Source organism: Motacilla alba, chromosome 2 (genome assembly GCF_015832195.1).
Source record: "Motacilla alba alba isolate MOTALB_02 chromosome 2, Motacilla_alba_V1.0_pri, whole genome shotgun sequence".
NCBI classification, from domain to species: domain Eukaryota; kingdom Metazoa; phylum Chordata; class Aves; order Passeriformes; family Motacillidae; genus Motacilla; species Motacilla alba.
The window spans coordinates 17,756,722-17,782,258 of NC_052017.1; the positions used below are offsets into that span (position 1 = coordinate 17,756,722).

Sequence of the window (25,537 nt, forward strand, 5' to 3'; positions counted from 1 at the left end):
CGATCTTAACTTTTGTGTGTGTTTGACCTCATAGTCATTAGCAACTGAAGAGCATTTGGGGTTTGGTTTTGGTTTGGGGGTTTGGGATTTTTTGGGTTTTTCTTTTTGTTGTTTCTGTTAGGGATTTTTTCTTTTGGGGGGATGTTTTGTTTTTCATGCTTTGGGTTTTTTTTTACTTCCATCAACTTAATTTAGTTGAAATTGAATGAACATAATACATAATATGTTTCCAGTCAGACCAAAGATCCATCTAGTCCCGCATCCTGTCTCTGACAAGGGCCAAGTAATAGGTGTGGGCAAGCAGACTATTACATTTTACTTATGTTCCCTCCCAGATACCAGCTCTGCAACCTAGAGAACTGGAGAGCCTAGGGATTTTATCACTGTGTTCAAAAAGTCCAGGAAAAATTTGCTACATAATTTTTGAAGCCATCTGTATTTTAACACCCTTAATATTCTGAGACACAAGTATCAGAGTTAAAGATTCATAAAAAAACTGTACCTCTTCTTTGTTTTAAAAATACCACCTGATAATTTTATTTATCCTCCACAGTTCATTCACTATAAGAAAAGGTGACATAAATTACTCTTATTTGCCTTCCCTGCATCTTCATAATTTCATAAGTTTCTATGATATTCCCCTTCACAGTGATTACTTCTGAGAATGAAGAAACCTACTCCCTTTGATCTTCCCTAAAACAGAGGCCACCCTGTCTGTTCTTCTTGTCTTTCTTTGTTCATTCTTTTGTCTTTCTGTAGTTCAGCTCTACCTTTTTGGGATGGGAACATCAGAACTGTTAATGGCATTCATGTGCATGTACAGGGCATTTGCTAGTAACATGATGTTTTGTCTTTTATTTCTGGAATTTGAAATTTTGTACTTATTCACTTTCTCCTACATAGGAACTGGATGCCATTTTCATGAAAATATCCATGGTAATTCTGATACACTGGATGACACAGCTGCAGAATAAAAATCCCATGACTGGCAACTTCTCCCCATTACGAAATCTGAACAGCAACTTGTTTTCTCACCTTTGCTTCCTATTTTATAACCAGACATTATTGCTACAAGAGTAATTCCTTTTTACCTGTTCATCTTTATGAGAGTGAAAAGCCTGGTCTGAAAACTTGGAAAAGCTAAGCAACTGTATCAAGCAGAACACCATTATCCAAAGAATACCCCTCCAAAGAACTCAAGTAAATTTCATAGCTCAAACTTTCCTCTACACATGCACTATTGATTCTTGCCCATTAGTATCATATTTATCCATGGGTTTGGTTTTGTTTTTTTCAATAACTATTTCTACCAATTAACACAGCACAGAAGATAAACTTCATGTAATTATTGCTGTATTTCCTTTTGAAAACTAAATTTTCTACCATCCATTCTTCCAGTACTGCATTTTCTGATGTTGGCTATTTTTCATTTAGCATAAGACCTGGACAAAGACTATTTATTCCAACTTGGGCAATTTTATCACATTTATTTTAGTGATTTCCACATTGCTTTGTCTTTTGACAGAAAAATAAGTAATTTCGCTTTTCTTTCATGACCACAATCACTTAATACTGTTCCCCCTAAGAAGCTTCTTGCATCTAGTCAATTTGAAAAAGCTTTACTTCTAGTTTTTTGTATCATTGCTAGTTCTCTCCCAACATATTTTGATGCAGGATGACAGTGCTTTTACTTCTCATTTGGGAGCAGAAGCATTTTTTGTTTTTCTATTTAGATGAAAATTCCACCTTTTGAAGGATGTATTTATCTGCTAATTATTCTATTGTTTAGTTATGCTAGGTTTTTTTAATCCCTTAAATTTGATTTACGGTCAGTTTTAACCTTTCACCTCTCATAGAATCTTCAGAAGCACTACCGATATCTTCACTACTCTTAGTCCCTTTTCCTTTACCTAGAAAAACAGATTTAGTAGATACCTGGATATGCTAATTATTTCAGTTCTGTGAGTGTCTGATCTCCTGTACTAACAATAAATCCCAAGATATTCCACTGAATCACAAAAATTTGATACTAGATAGCACCTCCAAAGACACGATCTGGTCCAACTGCTCTGTTCAGAGCACGGTGAGCTAGAGCTCAGGGCTAGTGCACAGTCTGATTTTGAGTAACCCCAAAGATGGAGACTCCATAAGCTCCCTGGACAACCTATGCCATGCTCCATCATAGTCAAGGTAAAAGAGGAATTTTTTTTCTTATGCTTAAATGGCACCTTCCTGCATTTCCATTTGTGCCTACTGACTCTCATCTTTTCCAGGGCACCACTGGGAAGAGCCTGGCCTGATTTCTTTACTTCTGCCCATCAGCAAGTTTTACACTTACAAGACCCTTCCAAGCCTTCTCTCAAGACCAAGCAGCCCCAGCTGTCAGTCTCTCCTCCAAAGACAAATGATCCAAGACTTTGTTCCAGTAAGGCCTCGTCTCTCTCGTTCCGGACAATGCAGAACAGGACACAGTGCTCGAGGTGTGGTCTCACTCACCAATACTAAGTGAAACACAAGAGTCCCCCTCTCTCAGGTTGCTGGCAACACTCAGCCTAATGCCCAGGATTTTGGTAGCTTTCCTTGTCCCAAGTTCCCATTTCTGGAGCATGTCCACCAGAATCACCAAGTTCTTTCCTGTAAAGCTGCTTTCCAGCTGGTCTTCACCCAGTCTGTACCGGATATTCTTCCCCCAGGTGCAGGACTTAGCCATTTCCCTTTATTGAACATAATTAAATTCCCAATTTCCTATTTCTCTAGGAAATTGTTGAGGTCCCCTTGAATGACTGCATGACCATCTGGTCTGTCAATTGCTCCTCTTAATTTCGTATCTTCTGCAAGCTTGCTGGGTGTGCACTCTGTCCCATCATTCAGGTCACTAAGAAAGAGGTGGAACAGTATCTGCTACAGGATCTACCCCTGGAGCACAGCACGAGTGCCTGACCTCTAACAGGATCTCATGCTGCTGATCACAACCTTCTGAGCCTGTCAGTTCAGCTACCTTTTGGTTCATTTACACTGTTTATCTCATCTGTACTTCACCAGTTCACCTATGAGGATGTAACAAAAGGCAGTATTAAAAGCCTCACTAAAGTCAAGTCAAATTAATATTTAGACATTAATCAAAAGAAGGGGTTTATGTGGAGACATTTTCAGGAGCTGACTGTGCCAATTCATATGTTCCAATTTTTTTTAACATCAGTCTTGTGAATGAAGCTATTTTCAAAAATACTCAGGTATTTATAGCTTTCTTTAAGTGGTAACACTTCAGTATTTTCTCTAGGGATAATCTTAGGCTCCCCTTTCAATGTCCATGAACTAGCTGATGATCAAATAATAGTATTGTCTAGAACAAACTTAATGTAGATATCATGTGAAAAGTTCCGATCAATCTATGTCAGAGCTAGCATATTTTATCTGCCTGAGTTACTTTCTTAGGTCATTCATGTAGAGATAGAAGCTCAAAGCAATGTTTTTCCTCTTGGAGACCAATTCTCAGAACAGAGAATACTAAAAGACAAATTAGGATAGGCAGTGAAAACAGAGTCCTCAGGAATACTTTCTGAAACATGTAAGCGGTGGCTAGGCTAAGAGATGTGTTTCCCACCTGTTCTGAGAAATCTATAACAAAAATTAGTGGTCATCCGCAGTACCATATATTCTCAGAGCATTCCACATGCACAAAGGCCTTCTTTTATAAGCCTGTCTACATTATCTCAAGGCTTCTTTTCTTGGACTTGACATTTTCATAAACAGATTATCAATCACAAGATAATAGCTAATACATCTTTTATTTTGTCTGCATCTCATTTCCTGCCATCTGAAACACCCAGGTGAAATTTAAAGCTTTCAGATTTGATTTTATGCAATCATTATGAACAAAATTCTTATTATGGTAAGATTTTCTTCATTAATAGTTAAAATGATCTATTTTCATGTTTAATACTGTCCTGATATGCAACATTTCTCCTGCTACGACTGTCAGAATAGACAGGCTAGCCTGAAGTACAATAAGGGTAAAAATTAAGCCAAAAGCTGTAGATGCCATCTGGAATTCACTCTTTCCAATTCGTTCCTTTTGATAGTTGTACTGACTTTTTTTGTGTATTCACAGGTTATTGTAGTACCTAGCATGCTGTACCACCATTTTCTCTAGAAAATCTAATTGTATATTTTGGATATAGAAATTGTGGTGCTGCATCTACTGATTTTCTAGCTATTTACTGAAGAAGTCAACTTTTACCACTTCAGCTCATCTGTATGACTCAAATGTGTTGTCATGCCTTTCAAACTTTTTCTTAGGCTCCAAAGATACTTAGTCTTATTTTCTCAGGCCTGTTTAAATTAGACTCACCCACATACACCTTCTTTTTGACTCCTGGCTTTCTAGGCTATTTTATACAGATAGAAGTTATGTTGAAGTTTTATGCAATTTTCTTTCATAAGGATTTATTATTGACAGAGTGTTATGAATTACATTTGTAATTCCACACAACGGCTGGGTAAACCTGATGTCAACTGCTATGTCTCAGCGACATCATGACTATGGGATATTACCATCTTAGTCAAAACTATTTATGCTTATTTAATATTGAAACAGCAATGTAGTTTTTCCTAACTTTTCTGTGACCTTTGAAAAAGCTCTTGCAGTACTACAACTCTTTACACATAAATCCATAGGGTTTTTAAAACAGTGTAAAGAACTTGGCAATTAGTAGGACTCATTGAAGGAGTGGTACTCCCTCTGTGGAACTCATTGAGGTCCCCATTTTCATGAATTTGGTTGTTATTTGACTTATTTGACACAGAGTTTGACACTGTACTCTTTTCAATGTTTCTGTATGTCCTCTACTTCTTTCTGAAGAAAACAAATAAACTTTAAAAAATATTTATGTTTTGAACAATTCTCTTTTTGGGGGCCTCTTTGTACCTTGTGAATTTATAGAAATTCTTGAAAAGTGTGCTTGTGTCAGACCCTTAACCTCCACCTTTTGAAAAAAAAAAAAGTCTCCCTATCACCATTATTCTATATTTGGCTTCAGCTCTTGTACTTTTTACTGTACTTCCAAAGACAACAGAAAAACTTAAACTGCCTCTTAAAACTGTATATATTTGCAAAAGAGACAGAGTATGTAGTATTATTCAAAATATTTGTCAAATTTTGTTTTCAGTAAAAAACCACAGATCCATCCAGGCTTTTAACTCTTTCATCCTTAAAGAAAGAGAATGTATTCACAGTTGAAAAGACAGGCAGATTTCAGGTCACTCTTCTCCATTCTCCTTTGATTTTTACGAAGAGAAAGCTAACACTGTTCTTCAAATAAAAAGAAGCCTGGATTGTTTCATGCATAACTGTTTGCAATGCCTGCCAAAGACAACAATCTCTACAAAGAACTACACATGCCCAGTCACTCTGGTTTGTATGCTGTCCAAGAAAAGCAGAAACAGAGACATCTTTAAAAGCCATTTTTAGAATAATGTGGGTAAACTAGGAGAATAAGGAACTATGTAAGGACGGTAGAGCTGGGCCTGTAATTGTGTAATGTTTATTTTATAGCACATAGCAGTTTATAAACTTACCACATCCTTGGGTGGAGAGTCTGTTTCCTTCTTTACTTTTTTACCCATTCTAAAACAAACAAACAAACAAACAAAAAATAAAAGCAGGCAAACAAACTCCTTTCTGTGTTTTAGGAACCAGTTTAGCAGTGATTCAGGGAACCTTGTAAGACAGACTTTCTTATTCATTTGACCCACGAAATCAGTCTGAAAATTTCTTTGACATAGTAATTTCTATAGAGAAAGCAGTTCCTCTTTCTAACATTTGGACATATTTGGTAAAAGACATCTGTCAACAACATACATAGCTAAAAAGGTCTCAGACAGCACAGGCTCAGGTTGTAATGTGGTACAAATTCATAGAATATCCCTTTCCGTAAATAGTTTTATCTGCATCTATAGATCATATATGAACTTGAAAGTCCTTTTAGGGCATTTCCCCATATTAGTCTATACATTCTATGTTGGCAAACATTCCATACAACTGCAAAATGTACAAATAAGTTCTACCTTGAAAACATGGTTCAAATACAATTTGAATTCTCTGTTCATATTTCAGAGGAGACAAAAATCAGGTCTGCAGGTATTAAGAAACAGTTCTTCACAGTATAAATTTCATTGATTTTAAAAAGTTACATTTATTTACACAAAGTCCAGCTTGTTTTATTATTTTTCTTTTTCTTTCTGTATTAGCATATGTGCACATAACCAAGAAGACCTTCTCAGCTGCATCTAATAGCAGTTTCTGAATCATATGGATGTAATACCTCATGTGGACCTAATTTCATGTAGCTTGCAAAACTTCAGCAGAGCCTTCCAGTTAAGGTACAGGCAAAAGTAAAGGGCAACATGAGCCACTAGCACTAGTTATACACAGAACATAAACCAAGTTATGCCAAGCTGAAGTTTGTTTTAACACTGTGTAAAAGTGAAATGTGCACCGTTAGTACCCCTTGTTAATTCCTCAGTTGGTTCTCAAAGGGAGACCACACATTCACCCTCAGCCAGCGCCTACTGAGAGCCTGCCACTGGTATAAGAGATTATTTTCTAGTGCAACATGAGCTGTAGCCTGGTTGTTTACAAAAGTATTCTTTATTCTTTGCTGTTTTCAACAAAACTTTGGAGCTCTTCTTGAATTTTCCAGGTACTGCTCCTCTACCAATCTCAACAAATGAATTGTAACACAGTACTAATGAAAGCAGTTGATAAAGCACATCCTAAAAACAGATCTGAAATTTCAAACTTCATAGGCAGGCCACTAATTACAGTTTTAAGAGGAAGATCCACACAGCCAAAGACTTTTCAGCTCCAATCTGCTTTGCCCTATTGCATCTGTACACACACACGTATGAAACACACACACACACACAAATTCAGTGCTTCAGAAAGCACAGCTTTGGCCAGAGACAAATTAATTTATAGAAGAAAAAGCATAAGGACAATTTACTGACAGTATATTCAACAGCTGGGATGGACATACTACCTTCTGACTTATGCAGTCACTGTAGAAAGTAAGAATCATGCACACATGCAAGAACCAGATTTAGATGGACATTCAGGAAATCTGGGTTATTTAAATTGTGCTAAATCCTGGTATGGAGATATGGACACAGAATCATTCAGTTCAGCTCAGTTCATTTCAGATATAAATTAAGCTGCAGTCATAAAAGGCAATTTTAATTCTGAGTGAGTTTAATTAAGTTTAAACCAACTAATTTTAAAAGTTAATTAATGTAAAATTATTTATAATGTTATATAATTAATGTTCTTAGATTCATATTATATATATTTCAAGACCAAGAATAACTGAGGCTTTTAATGGCAAATATTTCTTCACTCTGTATAAATACATCCAATTTCTGAGCATATTTTAAAGAAACTTTTACATATTTCTAAGTGTTCAGAAATATTTGGTTCCTTAAAAAATTTCATTTAAAAAAAGCAGTGTGATTTGTAGCAACAAGCAGAGAGAACAGGTCAATTATTTTACTGTCAGTTATGCCCCTCAGTCTATTTCTTTGGTGCAGTCACTAATCTAGGTTTCAATACATTGTGCCATCAAATGTTGGTGTGAGCTTTGTTTCCATAAAGCTCTCTGTATTCAGTGGTCATTCTCTGACTTGAGGGAATGATGGACACGGAATTCTTTGGCTTACTGATAATTAAAAATGTGTCTTCTGAATTGAACTGTAATTATCAAAGACAATCAATGTGTACAGGTATTGAAAGGCTACTGACCCATAAAAGAGCTTCTTTATCCAAATCCCTTTCTCTCCAAGATAACTGCATGCTGTATTTTTCTTAGTAGGTTTACAGTATGCCTATTTCTGATTCTCAGTTTACCAATCTAAATATTTAGAATTTGGTAGACAATTGTAGTAGGGCCTAAATTTTTATATCTATCAAATGCTGGCTTAATGTTCCCTGTAAAACTTATTTTGAAAATGAAAATGATTCACTAGTAATTACATGTATGTGTAATTAAATGAATTAATTCCTGGACAAACTTGCTGCTCATGGCTTGGATGGGTTAACACTTTGCCTGGAGGAGACTCAGGGGGACCTTACTGCTTGCTCTCTGCAACTGCCTGAAAGGAGGGTGTACCGAGGTGGGGGCTGGTCCCTTCTTCCACATAACAAGCAGTACAGCAAGAGGAAATGACCTCAAGTTGTGCCAGGGGTGGTTTAGATTGGATATTAGGAAATATATCTTCACCAAAATGATTGTAAGCATTGGAACAGGCTGCCCAGAGAAGTGCTTCAGCCACCAGTCCTGGAGGTATTAAGACATTTGGTGCTTAGGGACATGGCTTAGTAGTGGGCCGGGCAGAGTTAGGTTAACAGTTGGACTTGTTCTTAAAGGTCTTTTCCAAACTAAACAATTCTATGTTTCTAAATCTTAAAGACAAAATAATATTCTCATTTGAGTAATATCCTCTACTTCATGTCCTGCACATTTCTAGAATCATAGGAGCATGTCTTTTCTACATATGTTTTTTGAGATTAAAGGGTTGATTGTTTTAAATCATGTAGAGCTAATAAAGTACTTTGACCTAACAGATGTAGCCAATACATAGCCAAGCAATCCATGAAGTTATCATTCTATGCTACTTCCTGTCCTTCACCTGGAATTTATTGCCTCAGTGGTAGACAAACTAGCCTGCTTTTCTTTCTCCGACCCAGTTTTAGTGCAGTGGAGTAATCAGGTGGTGTCTCTCAAGCAGCAGGACAGTCATTATGTCTAACTAAATCCTCATTCCAAAACCACAATCCCCAAAACTCTCCCATAGCTCTGGCTATTCTTAGTGCCTTAGCTCAGTAGGCACTTCCCTGTTTCACTCTGAACTTCATTAGCTTTCCCACAGGACCAGAACCACTCCAGTGTAAGCATCTTAAGTTAAACCCATATCCAGAATCCATGAGTAGTGTCCATTAAACAAAACTAAGTATCAGCACTAAAGTTAATCACTCTGCTTGATAATTGATAGAGATCTAGTCAACATATTCAATAGTTCTTAAGGCAGATTCATCTTAAAGGAGGTATCTAAAATGGAACAGCACCTTAAAAATAACTACTTTTTCCTTGGACCAAGACCAGAGTCTGGAGTTGTTAGCTCATGTATTTACACTGACATCTAAGTTTGTGAGCTAAGCTTATTACCCCATTTCTCCACATGAATCCACATGCCAGGCTAGGTCTGGCAGACACTATCATAGCAGACAGAACACTAGCAGAACCAGGCATACGAAGAAACACAGCCACCTTGTCTTTTTTGCAATGGCTGCAGGAACAGGCACATCTCCAGTAATATCTCTATGACCAGAACGTTCTGCATGTGAGTGGAAAATGATTTTGCACAAGGTCACAAATGCAGATTTTTTTGGTTCAAAGTGGAAGCCTCTAACTTCTTAACTATTTTATCAGGAACTGGCATCTCTGTGATGTCAAATAAAATACCAAAAATTTATTTAGTTTTTGAAAGAGTTGCTGCAGATGCCTGCTCAGAGGAGCAGACTCCAAGTACTAGATCATAAGATAATTATGGCCCTGATCCTTGTACTTACTTATTTTTACTGTGATGCTTTAATGTGAATAGTTGCTTTTCTCAGTGTGAATAGTTTCTTAGATTGTAAATTTGAGATACCCACTTATTTCTAATCACTACACTTTTTTTTATTAAAAAACATGAGATGATGGCTAGCAAGCGAGCTTTAACAAAGAAAGAATCTATAAATCATACTTTGAAATATGAGGAAAGATTTGATTGTTTTTCTGTTTGAAATATCGAAGTCTTACACTTCCTTAACCCTATTAGAATCCTGTTGCATACACTTAAAGAACATTGTATTTCCTGGGTTTAAATGAGACAACGCACTTAGAAAACACTTCCTGTTCCATTTGCATCTTCTGTTTCTAAAACCTAAAATAACAGCTGCAACAACCTAGAACCCTAAACATACTGCAGGAGCTGAGTCGAAGAACAGGAATAAATCAGAGGTACTGCCAGCAGTGGAACTTACCTCTTAGTCAAGGAATCAAAGGTCAGTGCTGAGTGCAATTACCCCTGTGGAAAAGCAATGCAAGGAGAAGGATTTAGAAATAGCTTCTAACCAGTTGTTTATTACATGATCCACTTTCAAATTAACAGTTTGATACTTTAACATAGTCTCAATCCATGTTACTACAACCTAGCCATGATTTTCAGGTTCTCACTGAAAACGATGCACAAGTGGGATTCTTTTTGCCTTACAGGTGATAATCACATAAGTCAATTTAGTTGAGCAAATTTAATTGAAGTATAGCTGTTTATTTTTGTCTCAGAGAAACTATTTTTTTCTATTGATAACAGTGAAAATTGCCTACAAATCAGTCATTATCATTGATTATTTCAACTGATTTTTGTATGGACATTCTAGTCCTGCTGCCCTCCAATGGAATCAAAAGATAATCATATCATCAGCAGTCAATCTCACTCCTTTCTTGAGCCCATAAAACAATATGTCCTCCGTATACCAGCTTAAATATCCTCATAATTCTCAGATAGCTTCATCTTAATTAAGAGAATAATGTGGAATAGTCTTGAAACTCCTTTCCTTCTCCCAGATTCTCCTTTCATCTTTTTTTCTGCTCAACTCCTTAAATATGGATCAACAGACTTCCCTTTCCCTGTGTTGTCATGACAGTGCAAGCATTACCACACTATTAAAAAACTTGGCTTCATATAATAAGAGAGTTAAAAAGAGATAGCAGGTCCAATTTAATATTCAGTTCCTGCAGATATAGGTATTTGTGCCATATGAAAATAATACATTATATGGGAGACCAATTAAGTCAAGGCCTTTGAATTTGCCCACTGTTTTATCTGTGTGCATGAGTATATTTGTTGAAAAAAATGATGAGGAAGTTCCACCTGAATATGAGGAAAAGCTTCTTTACTCTGCAGGTGATCAAGCACCGGAACAGATTGTCCAGAGACGCTGTGGAGTCTCCCACACTGGAGAGATTTAAGAACCATCTGGATGCAATTGTGTGCAATGTGCTCTGGGATGGCCCCGCTTGAGCATGGAGGTTGGACCAGATGACCCACTTTGGCCCCTTCCAACCTGACCCACCCTGTGATTCTGTGAATAAGAACAGTCCTCCACATGGCTGATCAGTATCCAGCCTCCAGAATGACAAATGTTTCTGATAAATGCCTGAAACTAATCCCAAAAGTCAGATTTCTTCCATCTGTTACAGGGTTTCTGTTTCCCTAAAGTACCAAGGTTTAGATCTCCTAAAGTTTTTATGTTCTTCCTAACAATAGTAGCTATTTTTACTGTCCACATAAACGCCTAATCCTTTTACTCCTCATTCTTAGACATGCTACAGCCTATATCCAATTGTCAAGTGTACTGTTTAGGGAACTACTCCTTAGATTTAAAAATATGTAAATAGTTTAAATGTGTTATTCAATTCAACACAATAACCCTTGGTTCTTATATTACAACTTTAGTTACCAGATGCCTTGACTTGATCTTTTCTACCTTCCTTTATAAGTCACTGTACATTCTGATTTACCTCCTTTCTAAGCTGTCTTAATTATTTTTTTCCATATAGCTTTTCCAGACATGTATGTTTCCTGTCTCAGAGTCCCTCTGTGGCTGTTAAACCTTTCTCAGATATGATGTACCTAACGAGAAATACGGTAATCAATTCTAGAACACTACTATTCGAGTGACATTGTAACTTTCAGGGTTTTTATTTTAACCCAGTGTCCTCAGTGAAGATTTTCACTAAGTTATCCACATATGGTAAACAACTCATTTTCTCAGTTGATCACAATTAATTTAGATTTACCACTGAAGAGAATATTGTTCCAAGTATTCCTGACAGTCTAAATTACAGTGTTTTCATCAACAATGAGTTTTATTTGTCATGGTGTTACTAGTTCACCCAAATGCGGAAGAGCTCTCAGAAGTTTCTACAAGTCTTCTTTAGTTGTAACCAATTATTTTCATCTCACCAGAATATTTTTATTTCTCTACATTATTGCTAATTTCCAAATTATAAGGAACATATTAAATAAGATCAAACCTACGATCTATCCTTGGAGAATCCAAGCTGTGACAAGATGAATTGAGGAGATTTTCGTGAGTGATTCTAAATGTCTGAGATGCATAGTGAAATCCCTCATCCCATGAGAAACAGACTAAAGAAAAATTTACTTAATCTAAACCAAGTGAGAGACAGTAGTTACACAACCATTATCTGAGCTATAATAGCCAGACACTTCCCATTCAGAAGGCAAAGATGGTCTGACTCAGGGAGAAGTTTACCACTAGTAAAAAATTGAAGACACTCCTAAGATTTTAGCCAGCTGTGACAATCTACATGAATTAAAATGAATGCTTCCTCCTGTCAGTTTCACGGGGACATCAGGGGAAAGGGACACCCTGAATGAGTGGACTTGTCCCCCTCCCCATCACAGCCACTGCCTCATGTTAATCCCACCTATCACTCTGTATCTTTAAATGTTAAATATTTTTCCCATCTCTCTCATTAAGAAGTTGTTAGAAAAAAGTTGTTCAATTACTTCAATTATTTTCTTTGCTGCCATGTATGAAAACAGTATTTATAGTAAATATTTATACTATACAATATATATTTACTATATTCTATATGTACTATATAGTATATTATATAAATTCCACATATATTTATATATATAGAATCAGAATACATTTAGAATCCTAAAATGGTTTGGTTGGAAGGGCCCTTAAAGATCATCTCATTCCAACTCCTCTGCCATGGGCAAGGACACCTTCCACTAGACAAGGCTGCTCAAACCTCCATCCAACCATGCCCTGAACACTTCCAGTGATGGATCCACAAATTCTCTGGGCAACTTCTTCCAATATCTCACTACCCTCTGAGTGACTATGTAACCTAAACCTACTCTCTTAGAATTTTAAAGCCATTCCCCCATGCCCTCTCCCTACAAGTCCTTGTAAGAAGTCCCTCTGCAACGCTCCTGTGGGCTCATTTTAGGTACTGGAAGGTGCTCTACGCTCTCCCTGGAGCCTCCTCCTCTCCAGGCTGAAAACCACCAACTCTCAGCCTATCTGCATAGGACAGGTACTCCAGCCCTCTGATCATGCCCTTCCTCTATCTGAAGGTAACAAACATCTCATTTTGTTAGCCTAAAGAATTCTACTTTCCTCAAAAAAAAAAGATTCCTTATTTCCCACATAGACTCATAGAATCTGCTGGGTTGGAAGGGACCCATCAGGATCATCGAGCCCAATTCCAGGCCCTGCACAGCACCATCCCCAAAAGTCCCACTATGTGCCTGAGAGTCCAAACACTTCTTGAACTCTGTCAGGCTTGGTGCTGTGACCACTTCTCTGGGAACCTGTTCCAGTGCTCAGCCACCCTCTGGGTGAAGAAATTTTTCCTAAAAAAAAAAATCTCCCTTCTCACACCTTGAGGCCATTCCCTCAAGTCATGTCACTGGTCACCACAGAGATCAGTGCTCGACCTCCCACTTCTCCCTGTGAAGGCAGAGGGAGGGCAGGTTCCTCTTGGTCTCATTCAGGCTGAACATGAGGAGTGATCTCAGCTGCTTCTCACACAGCTTCCTCTCCATACTTTCATGTCATCACCATCTCCATCCATACATCATGCCATCCTCAAGGCCCTCCTCTGGACACTCTAACAGTTTAACGTCTTCTTTTATATTGTGGCACTCAGAACTGCCCCAGCACTCGAGGTGAGGCCACCCCAGGGCAGAACAGAGCAGGACAATGCCCCACCTGGCCATGCTGTGCCTGATGCCCCCCAGGACAGGGCTGGCCCTCCTGGCTGCCAGGGCACTGCTGGGTCATGCCATGCTGGTCATTGACCAGGACCCCCAGGTCCCTTTCCTGTGCATACTTACAGGGTTGTCCCGTCCCTGACACTTGACCTTGTTAAATTTCACATGTCTGGTAACTGCCCAATCCTCTAATTAGTCAAGATCTTTCCCCAGGGCCTCTTTTAATGTAAATAACTGAAGAAAGATGTATCTAAATTCAACCAGAATGTTTAAAGACTTATCTACATAAAAAGATGCTCAAAAAAGGGGCCTCACAAGCTCTCTGAAGACACATGCTGCTGAGTGAAGTGTTCAGATTGCTTTAGAAAGAAAAATCATGTCCCAGCAGCATGTTATTCATTGAATAATGTTTTAATAAAAACTGTAAAACATAATATCTTATAGTGAAATTTTATAATTATTTAGGCTTTTAAAAATAAAAATCCTAAATGAAACAAAAAGAATGTTTATCCTCCTCTCTATTTCAATTCATAATATACATATAATACATATTATAATATAATATTATCTATAATAATTTTTTCATATACATGTATATTAGATATATATAAGAGGCTCTGTCTATTTTAAGGATGCAAAACTTAATCAAAGGACGTCTCACACTGCCCATACTGAAATCCTGTGTTCTTCCCTTTCTTGGTAAAAAAGTTTACCACTGCAAATATGTAGTTTATGCATGTACAAGCAAAAGAGCAAGAAGAGACATGGCCATATGTCACCATCTGGCTAACTAAAGCACAGTTAAAGAGTATGAAGTATTTTTCAGAAAATGAAGTTATTTTAAACAGTATAAATAGGCTCTGAGAAATGGCTGAGACACGACATAGCAAAGGCAACAAAAGAGTTTCTGCAGGCTGAAAAGGGGACTCAAAAAAAAGAAAAACACAGCAACCACAAAACACACACACACACACACACGTACACACACTCATGAATTATGAGTAAAGAACACAATATCGTAAGTAGAACCCCAGGAAATGAGATAAACTCTAAGTTTAGCCCTTACTTTTCCAAGACCTGGTAAGAATATAGGGATAAGGCAACTGCTTCCATTAATAATTTTATCTTCAAAGAAATGTATTGGCTGTTTCCTTTTCTGAATTTTTGCTTTAGAAAGATCATCCTCATAAGCGTTTTTTAAGTCCTTTTGAAAACATGGATGACCTCTGCTGAACATCCCAGATGAAGCCTCTCCTGCCTTGTACAAAATTGTGCTCATACTTCTTTGTCAACACGGGAAACGTCTCAGATGTGTTACTATCACGTTCATGATTTTGATGGTTATGTCTGCAAGGGTAGCCCTATTGTTTCATTTTAACTGCTCATTTACCAGGCTTTATTACGTTTACAGTAAAAAAAAATTTAAAAAAAAAATTGTTGCAGTTTAAGACAAATATGCAGGTAGCAGATTTGCAAACCTAAGGACAGCAGTGGACATATAATCCCATGTTGGCATTCACTGTGTTAGAGGAATATTAGATAATCAGAAAACGGCAACACGATAAAAATCACAAAAATGAAAGGAAGTTAAAAAAGGAAATGTTGCTTTCATCAATAAATGTGAAAGTGATCTTGCTCACTGTCAATGAAGGATAGAAAGCAGATGTCTTTACCTTGCATAAGTATCAGACTATCTCATACAGATGATAACATCAGATAACCAAAAATATTTTAAAAGAGTTCTGTATTACAGATGATGCTTCTCTACCAGCTGATCCATATTTTGCTTTGAAATTCCCATCCTCAAAAGTCCCAAAACTTTTGAAATATTAATAAATGAGGTGAGGTTTTCCCCCAAATAGCCTAATCACCTGTTACTGTTCTTTTAGAGAAAGCTTCTGTATCCAATTGGGTTTTTTTAAATTCTCATCTCCAATCCATAGAATTTTAGATTTCATACCTTTCATGTTACTGTTACAGAAATTCCATGTATCACCTGAAGTGAACTGTTATTTTTTTTTTTCCATGTTATCTATCTAGATTTTTAAGTAAAATTCTTTTTCCTCTACCGTCTAAGTTTCCTTATGGCAGGTCTTTCCTTACTGCAGTTTCTTGCTTCCCAATTCACATCTAAAAATACTGGTACAGTTATCTGCTAAATGTGTCCACCCATTGCTGGCACCAGTAGCTAAACTCCCAGTTTCTAGCATGAAATAGTATGAGGAGCCCTTCAGTGCAGGATATTCTCTGTCTGGGTTTAAATTTTATTTATGTTCATACTGATACACTTCAGCTGTTATTAAACACCACAATTTTAATATAAATCTTGCAAGTGCCACTGCCATCGTAAAGGAGTAGATACCCTTATCATGCAGACAGTAAGTTTTTAGTGGGGTTTTTTGGCTGTGGTTGGAGGACACTTCAATGTATGCCTTTAAGAATTATAGAGTCTTAGAATGATGGTTGGAAGGATGGTTGATCTTGATGATTATCTAGTTCCAAACCCCCACTAGACCAGATTTCTCAGAGCCCTATCCAACCTGGCCTCGAGCACTTCCACAGTTGTGGGTGAATCCACAGCTTCCCTGGGCAACCTGTTCCAGTACCTCACCACCCTCTCAGTAAAGAATTTTTTCCCAATATCTAATCTAAACCTACTCTCTTCCAATTCAAACCCACTCCCCCTTATCCTGTCACTATGTGCCCTCATAAATAGTCTTGCTCTATCCTTTCTGGAAGTTCTCTTCTGGTACCTGGAAGGATGCTATCATAAAACAGAACAAAGAAACAAACAAACAAACAAACAAAAAAAAAACAAAACCAAAAAAATTATAACTTTAACTTACTTTGAAGGTCTACAAACACGTGGCCCTCAGTTCACTGGCAAGCGCCAAGGAGCCAGACCCCCCGGGAGCCGGGGCACGGCCCGAGGGCTCGGCCGGTAACGCACCGCCCGCCCGACACCGCCGATAGCGGCCCGGCACCTCCGCGACCCGGGGGCCGTACCCGGCGATTTGTGCTCACTGCCCCGAGCCCAGCTGCCCTCAGCGCCGCCAACGCCCCCCGCCCTGGGCCCGCAGCCGGCGGAGCGCAGCGCCCGCGCCCCCCGCGCCGCCCGGGGGCGATCGCGCCGCGCCGCCCGCGCCGCCGCTTCGGCGTTGCCGGGAGACGGCGGCGGCCGCGCCTGAGGGAGGCCGGGCCTGAGGGAGCCGGGCCCGCCGCCCCCGCGCCTCCTTCCCTCCGCTCTGCCGCTTGTCCCTGGGCAACGGCTTCGAGCGTTTCGTGTGAATGCCCAGAAGCCTTCGGGGAAGCGTTGCGCCGTGACACACGCGTTTAATCCGCTTCTTCACAGTTTATCCCGACTCCGGAGTGCTGGTGACGCTGCTTTGAGGGAAACTTCAAGCCGTCGATGCTGATGGGCACTGGGTAATGATGGAAAAAGGAATCAGTTATTTCTGCAGACTAAAGGAAAAGGCTGCTTACTCACCCAAAGACACAATATTTGAAAATTAACCGACGTGTGCTGTCTAAAATTTTCAAGTTATGTTCAAGATACGTTCACACCTTACTTTCGTGATTTTTCTCTACCCTGTTTCACTGTCTATTTTCAGAGCATTCATGGGGAAAAAAAAAAAAAAAAGAAAAAAAAGAAAAGTGGAAGCCAGCAGTTTTCAGGAGAAATGGGGAAATCCTCTCCACGAGGTAGAGCACGGCTCAGGCAAACCTCTGTGAGAGCCCCGAGGGCAGAGCAGGGGCACAGAGGCACAGCAGCGGCCCGAGGCGCAGCCTCGTCTCCCCTCAGCTCTAGGCTGGTGATGGAGGAAGCTGTGCTGTGTGGAAAATTGTGCTAGTCTCCGAATAATAATTCATTCCAGTGTTCTCTTTTGCCAGCCAGGGCTGTTCTGGATGGAATCCTAAGCTGAATTCTGAAATCAAATAACATTTTTTACTTGAAACGCAGCGTGATTGCTATGAGTAGCTGCAGGAGTAACACAAAACAGGCAAATAGAACCATTTGGGGGCCTCAAAGTCAGGTAGTAACAGGTAAAGAAATTACAGCTGCTACTGTCTCTCTCCTGTGATTCCTTTTAATCACAAGTATCATTGCTTTCTCCCCAGATTTCTTACAATGTTACATTGCAAGTATAAATTTAGTCTATTTTTATTAGCAACATCATTCTGTTGAGATCATGGCAGAAACATGTCCTGGCCTCACACTATGACAAATGTGTACCATCATAACAGAAGAGCCAGTGGGTCATTTTCAGCCATAGGCAAGGCATATGTGAAGGCATCTCCTTACACTTTCAACATCATAACTCCTATAGAAAATTTATGGAGATTTTATAGTCATCTTCCTTGGAAAGCAAATGCTATGACAAGTCAAGAACAATTTATACTGACTGGTACCTCTGGAGACAGAAGAAATCACACTTTGTTTTCACAAACTTTGTGACTGACCTTCCATAAAGCCTGACCAATGTATGTCTCAGGTTTACAGGGGTTAGTAGAGTCTCACCCTGGCAGGAAAGAAAGCAAAAACTTTTGGTAGAGGCAAGTCACCAGCTTCCCTAACTTCTTCATGGACTTTTCTCTAAACAATCAGGCACCACAGTGACAGGTAGGTGCTATAAATGTAAGAGATGAATGTAAATAGTAGAGGCAGAAATTGGGCTTAACTCTGTGCTGGATGTGGCTGGGCTGCAGATACTTGTCTTCATAGCAGCTTGTATGTTGCCAAGTTGTAGGTTTGTGACCAAAACTGTGCTAGTAGCACTCTTGCTAAGCAGTGCTTGCACAATGTCAAGGCCACCTCCATTTCTCTCACTGCCCTGCCTGGGGGTGGGCTGGGGGTGGGCAGGAGTTTGGGAAGGGGACACAGCTGGGAGAGCTGACCCTGACTGACCAAGGGGTGATTTTATGCCTGATCACATTAGGCTCAGCAATAAAGCTGGAGGGTGGTCTTCCTAAAGTAGCTGTTGCTCGGGGACTGGCTGGGCACTTACCTGCTGTTGGGAGGTACTAAGTCTTTGCAGATCATTGGGCTTTTTAAAACTTTTTCTTCATTTATTACGCAGTCTTTATCTTGAGCCATTTGTTGTTTTCTCGCTTCTTTTTCTAATTCTGTCCTGCGTCCTGCTGTGGGTGTGGAGATACAGTGATCAAGCAGCCCACTGGTACGTAGTTGCTGCTTGGGATCTCCTTATCCCAAACACAATATCCATTACTGGGAAAGCTTATCTTTTTCTTGTCATCAAGAATGGTAGTTCTTATTGCTATTTCAAACATAATTCTGGCCAACTGCTAGTTGGTTAGATATTTTCCTTATTTCATACGAATGATCACATAAAAGATGTACAGATGCAGAGTCCATGTGGAAGAGGAGGGACATGGTAATCAGGTGCATGTTCACCCTGCATTTCAATACACTCACATGGAACCATGGGCTCAGTTGTTCTTGAAGACTAAAGGGTCTTCTACTGGTAGGAAACACACAGGTACTCTCAGACTCATAGCCAGGACTTTTACAAATTTTGTGAAGAGTGTGAGTCTGCTTTGTGAAGCAGAAAGGAAGATGGACAATAGCAAATGACCAGGAGAAAATTGAGCTTGCAGAGACAGAATGAAGACTTGGTGTTTTTCTTTTCATCTGTGTTTGCCATGAGAAGTGGCAATCAAACACCATGTGACAGACATATAATTGCAGCATTTTGCCTGTGTTTTGGCAAAATTATACAAATATATCAAGTAAAATATTTTTAAATTTAATTTTGTGGAAATTTTCTGAACATGTCATTAAGTACCAACTTACTAATAAGGAAGCAAAGGGAGAGAACAAATGAGAACAGCTACAAAATGCCATGAAAACTCACAACAGACAAAAAAATCAGAAATTACAGAATCCACAGAAAAAGATAATATTCTGAGTTGGAGGGGATTCACAAAGATCATTGAATCCAACTCTTAGCCCTGCACAAGACAGCCCCAAGAATAATAGCATGGGCCTAAGAGCATTGTCCAAACACTTCTTGAGCTCACTATTTTATTGAAATATAGTTTATTCTAATGCTAAAAAATATACAAACCAAAATAATACATATTGTATTAAAGATAGGAGATTATGAAATAAAAGAACTTCCTAGAGTTTCAATACCTAATAGAGTGAAAATCTCTATAACTGCAAGAGCTTCATTAACTACACATTTTAATGAAATTTTGTGACTAAACTTTTGATAAAGCCACTATAGAATTTGTGTGCTGTCCTATGAAGGGACAGGGCCGATCAGTTTGATTAATTTAAAGGTTCTAAAAAAAACCGCTCAAGTATGAATTAGAAACTTAGAATTAGAATTAAATTTGAAAGGATATTGGGGAACAACATTTTAAAACATTTTAAATATTTAATATCAAAAGGGATTTAAATGAATAAGCTACTGCCAAATCAAAGTACTTGTTGAATTTAAGTGTTGGAAATTTGCATGTTGAAGTGTTGGAAATTATCTTTCTGCTTTTACTGGAAGTGCCACTGGGGGAGTCATTTCTCATTTCCTGAAACATCAGAAGTAGAATTACTATTTGTTGCATTGCTTGTATGAAATAATTCTTTTTTCCCATTTAAAAAATATCATAATTTATGCTTTGAGAAATACCTGATGACATACAGTACAAACAGTCTTGTCATATCACATGTTTTACATCAGTCTCAAAAGACATTTAAAAGGAACTTTCCTTTTCTGACAAGAAGCAGCTGGCTTAAGGAGTGATGAATTTACAACACATCATCTTGGCATTTCAGTTTTCTGTATTGCTTCACACATTAAATTACTCAATATCAATGTAAATGGACCTCTTTCTCCAGGGAAAAAAAAAGAAATCAAAATGGAGAACAAGTCTTTCCTTCTTTCAATTTGCAAGTGAGATTTGTAAGTCTTCATTTTTCATAGGCACCCTGCCTGAACAAGAGTGTGGTATGGGAGTATTGAAAAATGTTCCCCCAATGTAGTTGTATTTCCTTCTATAAAACAATAAAATTAAATTAAGGAATTGTAACTTTTAGCAAATAGTGTAGCACTATCATTTAAAAACTGATGACCTGCAGCCACACCTTGTACCTCGTGCTGGTCATGATCTGTCACATCAGTGCATGTGTATTTGTGTACTTCATAGTTTGAGACTCTCAGAAAGGGACAGGTGGTTCAGCAGTGAGAGCTTTAAGCCAGGAGTTGTGACCACAGAACTTTCTGTGTAATCTTGAATAAACTGCATAAAATGAAACCAATTTAGTTATTTAATAGAACTTGCCAAGTACTTTAGTATTTCCAAAGGGGAATTTCTGCCTATGAAACTGGGGACTTCTGAAGTTCTCATCATACACAGTGTTTTGAGATGAAATTCATTACAGTCCTCAAAAATTGTTGCTGCAGCACATAAACATTACAAAATCAGGAAGGAGATGTTTGAGTGCTACCTGGGAAATCAACATGTGGCACACTTATTCCTTAGGGCATATGTATCCCAAGAAAATGAGAGTCACCATGACTATCACATTTTTTTGTAAAAGTAGGTTAGGAGTGACCACTGTAAGCTACTGTAAATGAACATATACAAATGTGGTTTTTATCTAAAGTGGTATTTGAAAAGTGTAGATATTATCAGAGAAGGTGAAGGATGACTGCAAGGAATGACTGAAGGAAGGGAAGAAACTGAAGAAATTTTTGACCTTAAATCTTAACACAGATCAGATAATTCTGCCTAAATATTTTCACATCTCTTAGCAAATATATTTTAAACCTTGTTTTTCCCAAGACATAGATCCTTTCAAAGGCTAAACTGAATCAGTTCTCAGCGATACTGTTAAGTGTCATCCCGGACAGCTTGTTTGATATCGGGTGTTCTCAGAGACCACAATCCCCTGTGCCAATGCAGAAATACACAGATTGTGTTAAAAAATCCCAAGACTTTTCTTGCCCAAATTTCAATGTACAGCTTCATTCTTCAAAGATGAAATATTCTGTAGTATCCTCAGGACAAATTGTGCTGCATTGTTTCCATTCTTGTAGCAGCACCGATCCTCTGAAGCCTTGCCAAAGGCTGTGTTTCAGCAAGGCTGTGTTGGTTTCTGTTCTTATCTTGCATTTGAAGGCTAGAGTCACAAAATATAGAAGATAGTTTAATGAATATTTTAAAGTTGATTCAATACTGCAGCATTCAAAATGAAAATTATTCTTTATCAAAGTATTTGCTCTTTTAATTATAGATACAGAATTCTCAGAATTTGAGGGTTTGGTCCCTTTCTTTTTTCCCTGTGTTTCTTTCAGATTCATAGGGGAAATTGAGCAATTTTTTCACTTTTCTTCAGTTCCTCTTCAGAAATCTACTCTGTAATTTACATAACTCTCTCAACTCAAAAAAACCATACAGAGTACACAATTACAGTTACATTTTACTTTTTCTTACGGTGCAACTTTTAAAATCTTAAGGCAAAATATCACTGCAGCTGAGAGGAAAAAAAATCCCCTTTATAGGGTTTGTTTTGTTTCATTCTGAAAACAGAAAAGAAAGAAACATTTTAAAGCTTGAGGTAATGCACATGAGTCATAAAAATAAATTTTCCTTAGAAAGATACTAGTTTGGATGAAAGTCCCATTGTGTTGTTATTTTTTTACTGGAAATTCCCTTTATATCTAGCAAATGTGTTCAGAAATGAGCCCAATATTACTTAAAATATTTTAAGTTGTCAGTCTATATATTACTTTTAATTATTATTTGTTACATTCTTTACTTTTACCTCGGATACATGTCTCTGTTGTCCTTTCCGATGTTAAGTTGTGAGAGTGTGTCAATAGCCTGTTACTATTGCAAAAAGTCAGATACCTGTATTTAGGGATATCTAAATATCTTCAAGCTGCTTTCTTCCCTTTTCCCATCACAGTCAGTCAGTGAAACTTTTGTAAGATTCAGTGCACCTATTTGTTCCCATACCCTACAAACACTTGTTTTGGAGTGCTTTTGCCAGACTCCCAGCAGTATGAGAGCCCAGCATCTTGCTGGACAACTGCTTAACAAATGGATAACTTGGAAGGAGCCAGCACTGCTGTCTCTGAAGCCTGGTTGCAGTGCCAGGCCTTACTGTTAGAACAGTGTCATTCACACTTTCAATTAGAAACCTATTTCAATTATTCACATTTTCAATCTAGATATAGATCTCAATCAATCAGCCAAGCTTTTCTAATATTTTTGCTCCTAAAAATGCTAGACCAAGTGGAAGAGGAGCACAAAAAGCAAGATAAGCCATGCTTTAGTCAGTGACCTTGAACTGCATGGAAATAAATGAGACTCTTGTTTTTACTTGAAATTATTTTGAATTTCACACATTTTCTGTGTTGATTACTGTCTAGTTCTTAGTTTGGCATTATTTGTGTTGAAAATTACCATGGCATATTGTCAGCCGACCAAAATGCTCCATATTTCTGGATGTTAAGAAATTGGTCATCAGCCCAGCCATTTGAGGTGTTTGTCGGAGTGCATTCAGGAGTTTTGGTAGGATTTCTGCACAGAATTGTTTCAGAGCTGCATTTAGTTTAGGGTATTGAATAAGATGCTAACTAACATTAACATTTCTTGCAACACAGCCCTCCTTTGTTTTCTGCTTTTCCTGTGTTCAGTTAGGTGTCATTGGATCTGGCAGTCCCTTTGACTTGAGAAGAATTGCAGTGTTTGTACTTGCCCATTCCTAATTTCTGAGTAGATATGTACTAATGCACCTTTTGCTATGCTTAAATTGGACTAGGACTAAATGCTTGTGGTTTTGCAAAATCACTGATGTCCAGAATAGCAAGAATTTGAAGTCAGTTGCCTTCCATGGCTCATTTATAGAGCAGAACAGAAACTTTTCAAAGAACTTGGGAAGTTCAGGCTTGAGGATATGGTTTCCAATGCAGAGTAATGATATGGAAAAAAGCTTTTAGATATATAATTGTGTTTTGTTGCCTACCTTATGATCAGTGAGACACACAAATTATTTTACCCAGATGGAATAAGGCCTGTCTTTGTGGTACTGCAGGATCTTGTTCTTTTCACCATTCATATTCAGGAACTGTCTTGCAGAAAGAATTAAAGCAGGAGTGAGAAGGAGAAGGATGCAAGCCAGAGAGTTCGTGGGTTTTAGTTCCTGACACAAGACACATGAAACTGAGCACACTCAAACCAGGGTACTCAGAAGCATTCCCCCCCCCCCCCCCCCCCCGCCTTTTTTTTTTTTTTTGAGCTCTTTTTATAAAGATGACTGATCTGAAGATGTGCTGGATTTATGATTATGTGCTTTCTAAACATTTAAATCTGTACACTAGCACTGCTTTTCATCGCTTGCTGGTTCATTGTGGTGATGTATTAAGCTGAGCAGGTAGGAGGGAAGCCTGCTTGCTTGCAAAGGGAAAGCAGATTTTAAAAGCATTTACAAAAGAATGGCTGGTATCTGCTTGCAGACTTGCCAGCCTATTTTGAATTTGGCCTTCATAAAATTCTATTGGAAGTTCTTTAGTCTACTGATACCAAACTATATTTAATAACTTCCCACATCAAATTAGGCAAAGATTAATGTGACCATTTTTTCTTGTTCAGCCCGACTTCTGAGACATTTTTGGTTGCAAAAGCTGGTCATGCAGCCTATGCAGTTAAGCAATGGGTTAACTGTTTCCTTGTGACAGTTCCTCAGTTGCTGTAGATTAGCAGAGCTGACTTCAGCAGAACCAGATCTATTTCCAGCAGCTCAGGATATGGTCTCTTGAGCTATATTACAATTAAACAAACTTGTTCAATTAGCAACAATTACTTTTGACAGTGAAAGGATAATAGAGGATTTTGCTTACAGGTGTCTCCCTTTGATCTTAGTCCATTGAATCGTTTAATGATTCTGTTTTGTTCGGTGCTGCAAGCTATCAACTAGACAAAAAAAAAAAATTAGTTCTATCATTTTCAAAGGCCTTTGCCATTAAATGTTCACGACTAAATCTATTTGTGTGTGACTTAGGAGGCAGCAGCAGCAAGAAGAGCTGCAGTGAAAAACAGCAAAATGAGAAGACATGCAAGGTGCACAGAGGAGGCTGAAACGGATTGCTTGATGACAAAGCTGGAGCATGAACAGTCAGAGAAATAAATCAAAGAATGGTTTTGCTTGTTCTGTTGGATTTTCCTATATCTGTGCAGGGGGCAGGGTCATATGCTTAGGATTACAGCTAATATGCCTTTCAAACAAAAAAAGCCATTCTCTGGGGTTTATATTTTCTGTTCTCCGAACTCATGAATTCAATGTTGAAGTCACTAGCAATTTATGGGAGAAGATAAATCTCCCTTCAGGTCTCCCTGACTGGACCTGAAGAATCTAGATGCAATATTTCCCCAAATGACAGCTTGATGCCAATCCTTATCTCTAGCTACCTCAGCCTGGTTGCATGCTATATTAAAAAAAAAAAAAAAAAAAAAAGACTGAGAATAATGTAGTTACTGAGGACCAACACAGACATACTGACATTCTTTAGAACAAGTATTTTATATTAGGCAGACTTATAGATAGCTACAACTTTTAAAAAAATTTTCAGGAATACTCTGTTCCCATGTCTGCTGTCTTACTTCACTGTCACGAATAAGTAAATCTGTGCATAGTATGTCATAATGAATCATGCTT

General features: G+C 38.2%; 1 protein-coding gene across 2 annotated transcripts in view; it reads right to left on the reverse strand.

The window, feature by feature from the left end:
• Positions 1 to 16,972, reverse strand: part of ARMC3 (armadillo repeat containing 3) — a 64,502-nt gene extending 47,530 nt beyond the window's left edge. For both annotated transcript variants that reach the window (XM_038129747.1, XM_038129748.1), the window contains exons 1-3: positions 16,701 to 16,972; positions 10,079 to 10,122; positions 5,578 to 5,626 (exon numbers count right to left, since the gene is read on the reverse strand). Coding sequence is in view for 1 of the 2 variants with exons in the window: in XM_038129748.1 (XP_037985676.1) it covers positions 5,578 to 5,625 (48 nt within the window). In the remaining variant the exon portion in view is untranslated. The remainder of the gene's footprint in view (positions 1 to 5,577; positions 5,627 to 10,078; positions 10,123 to 16,700) is intronic.
• Between the last annotated feature and the right edge of the window lie 8,565 nt (positions 16,973 to 25,537).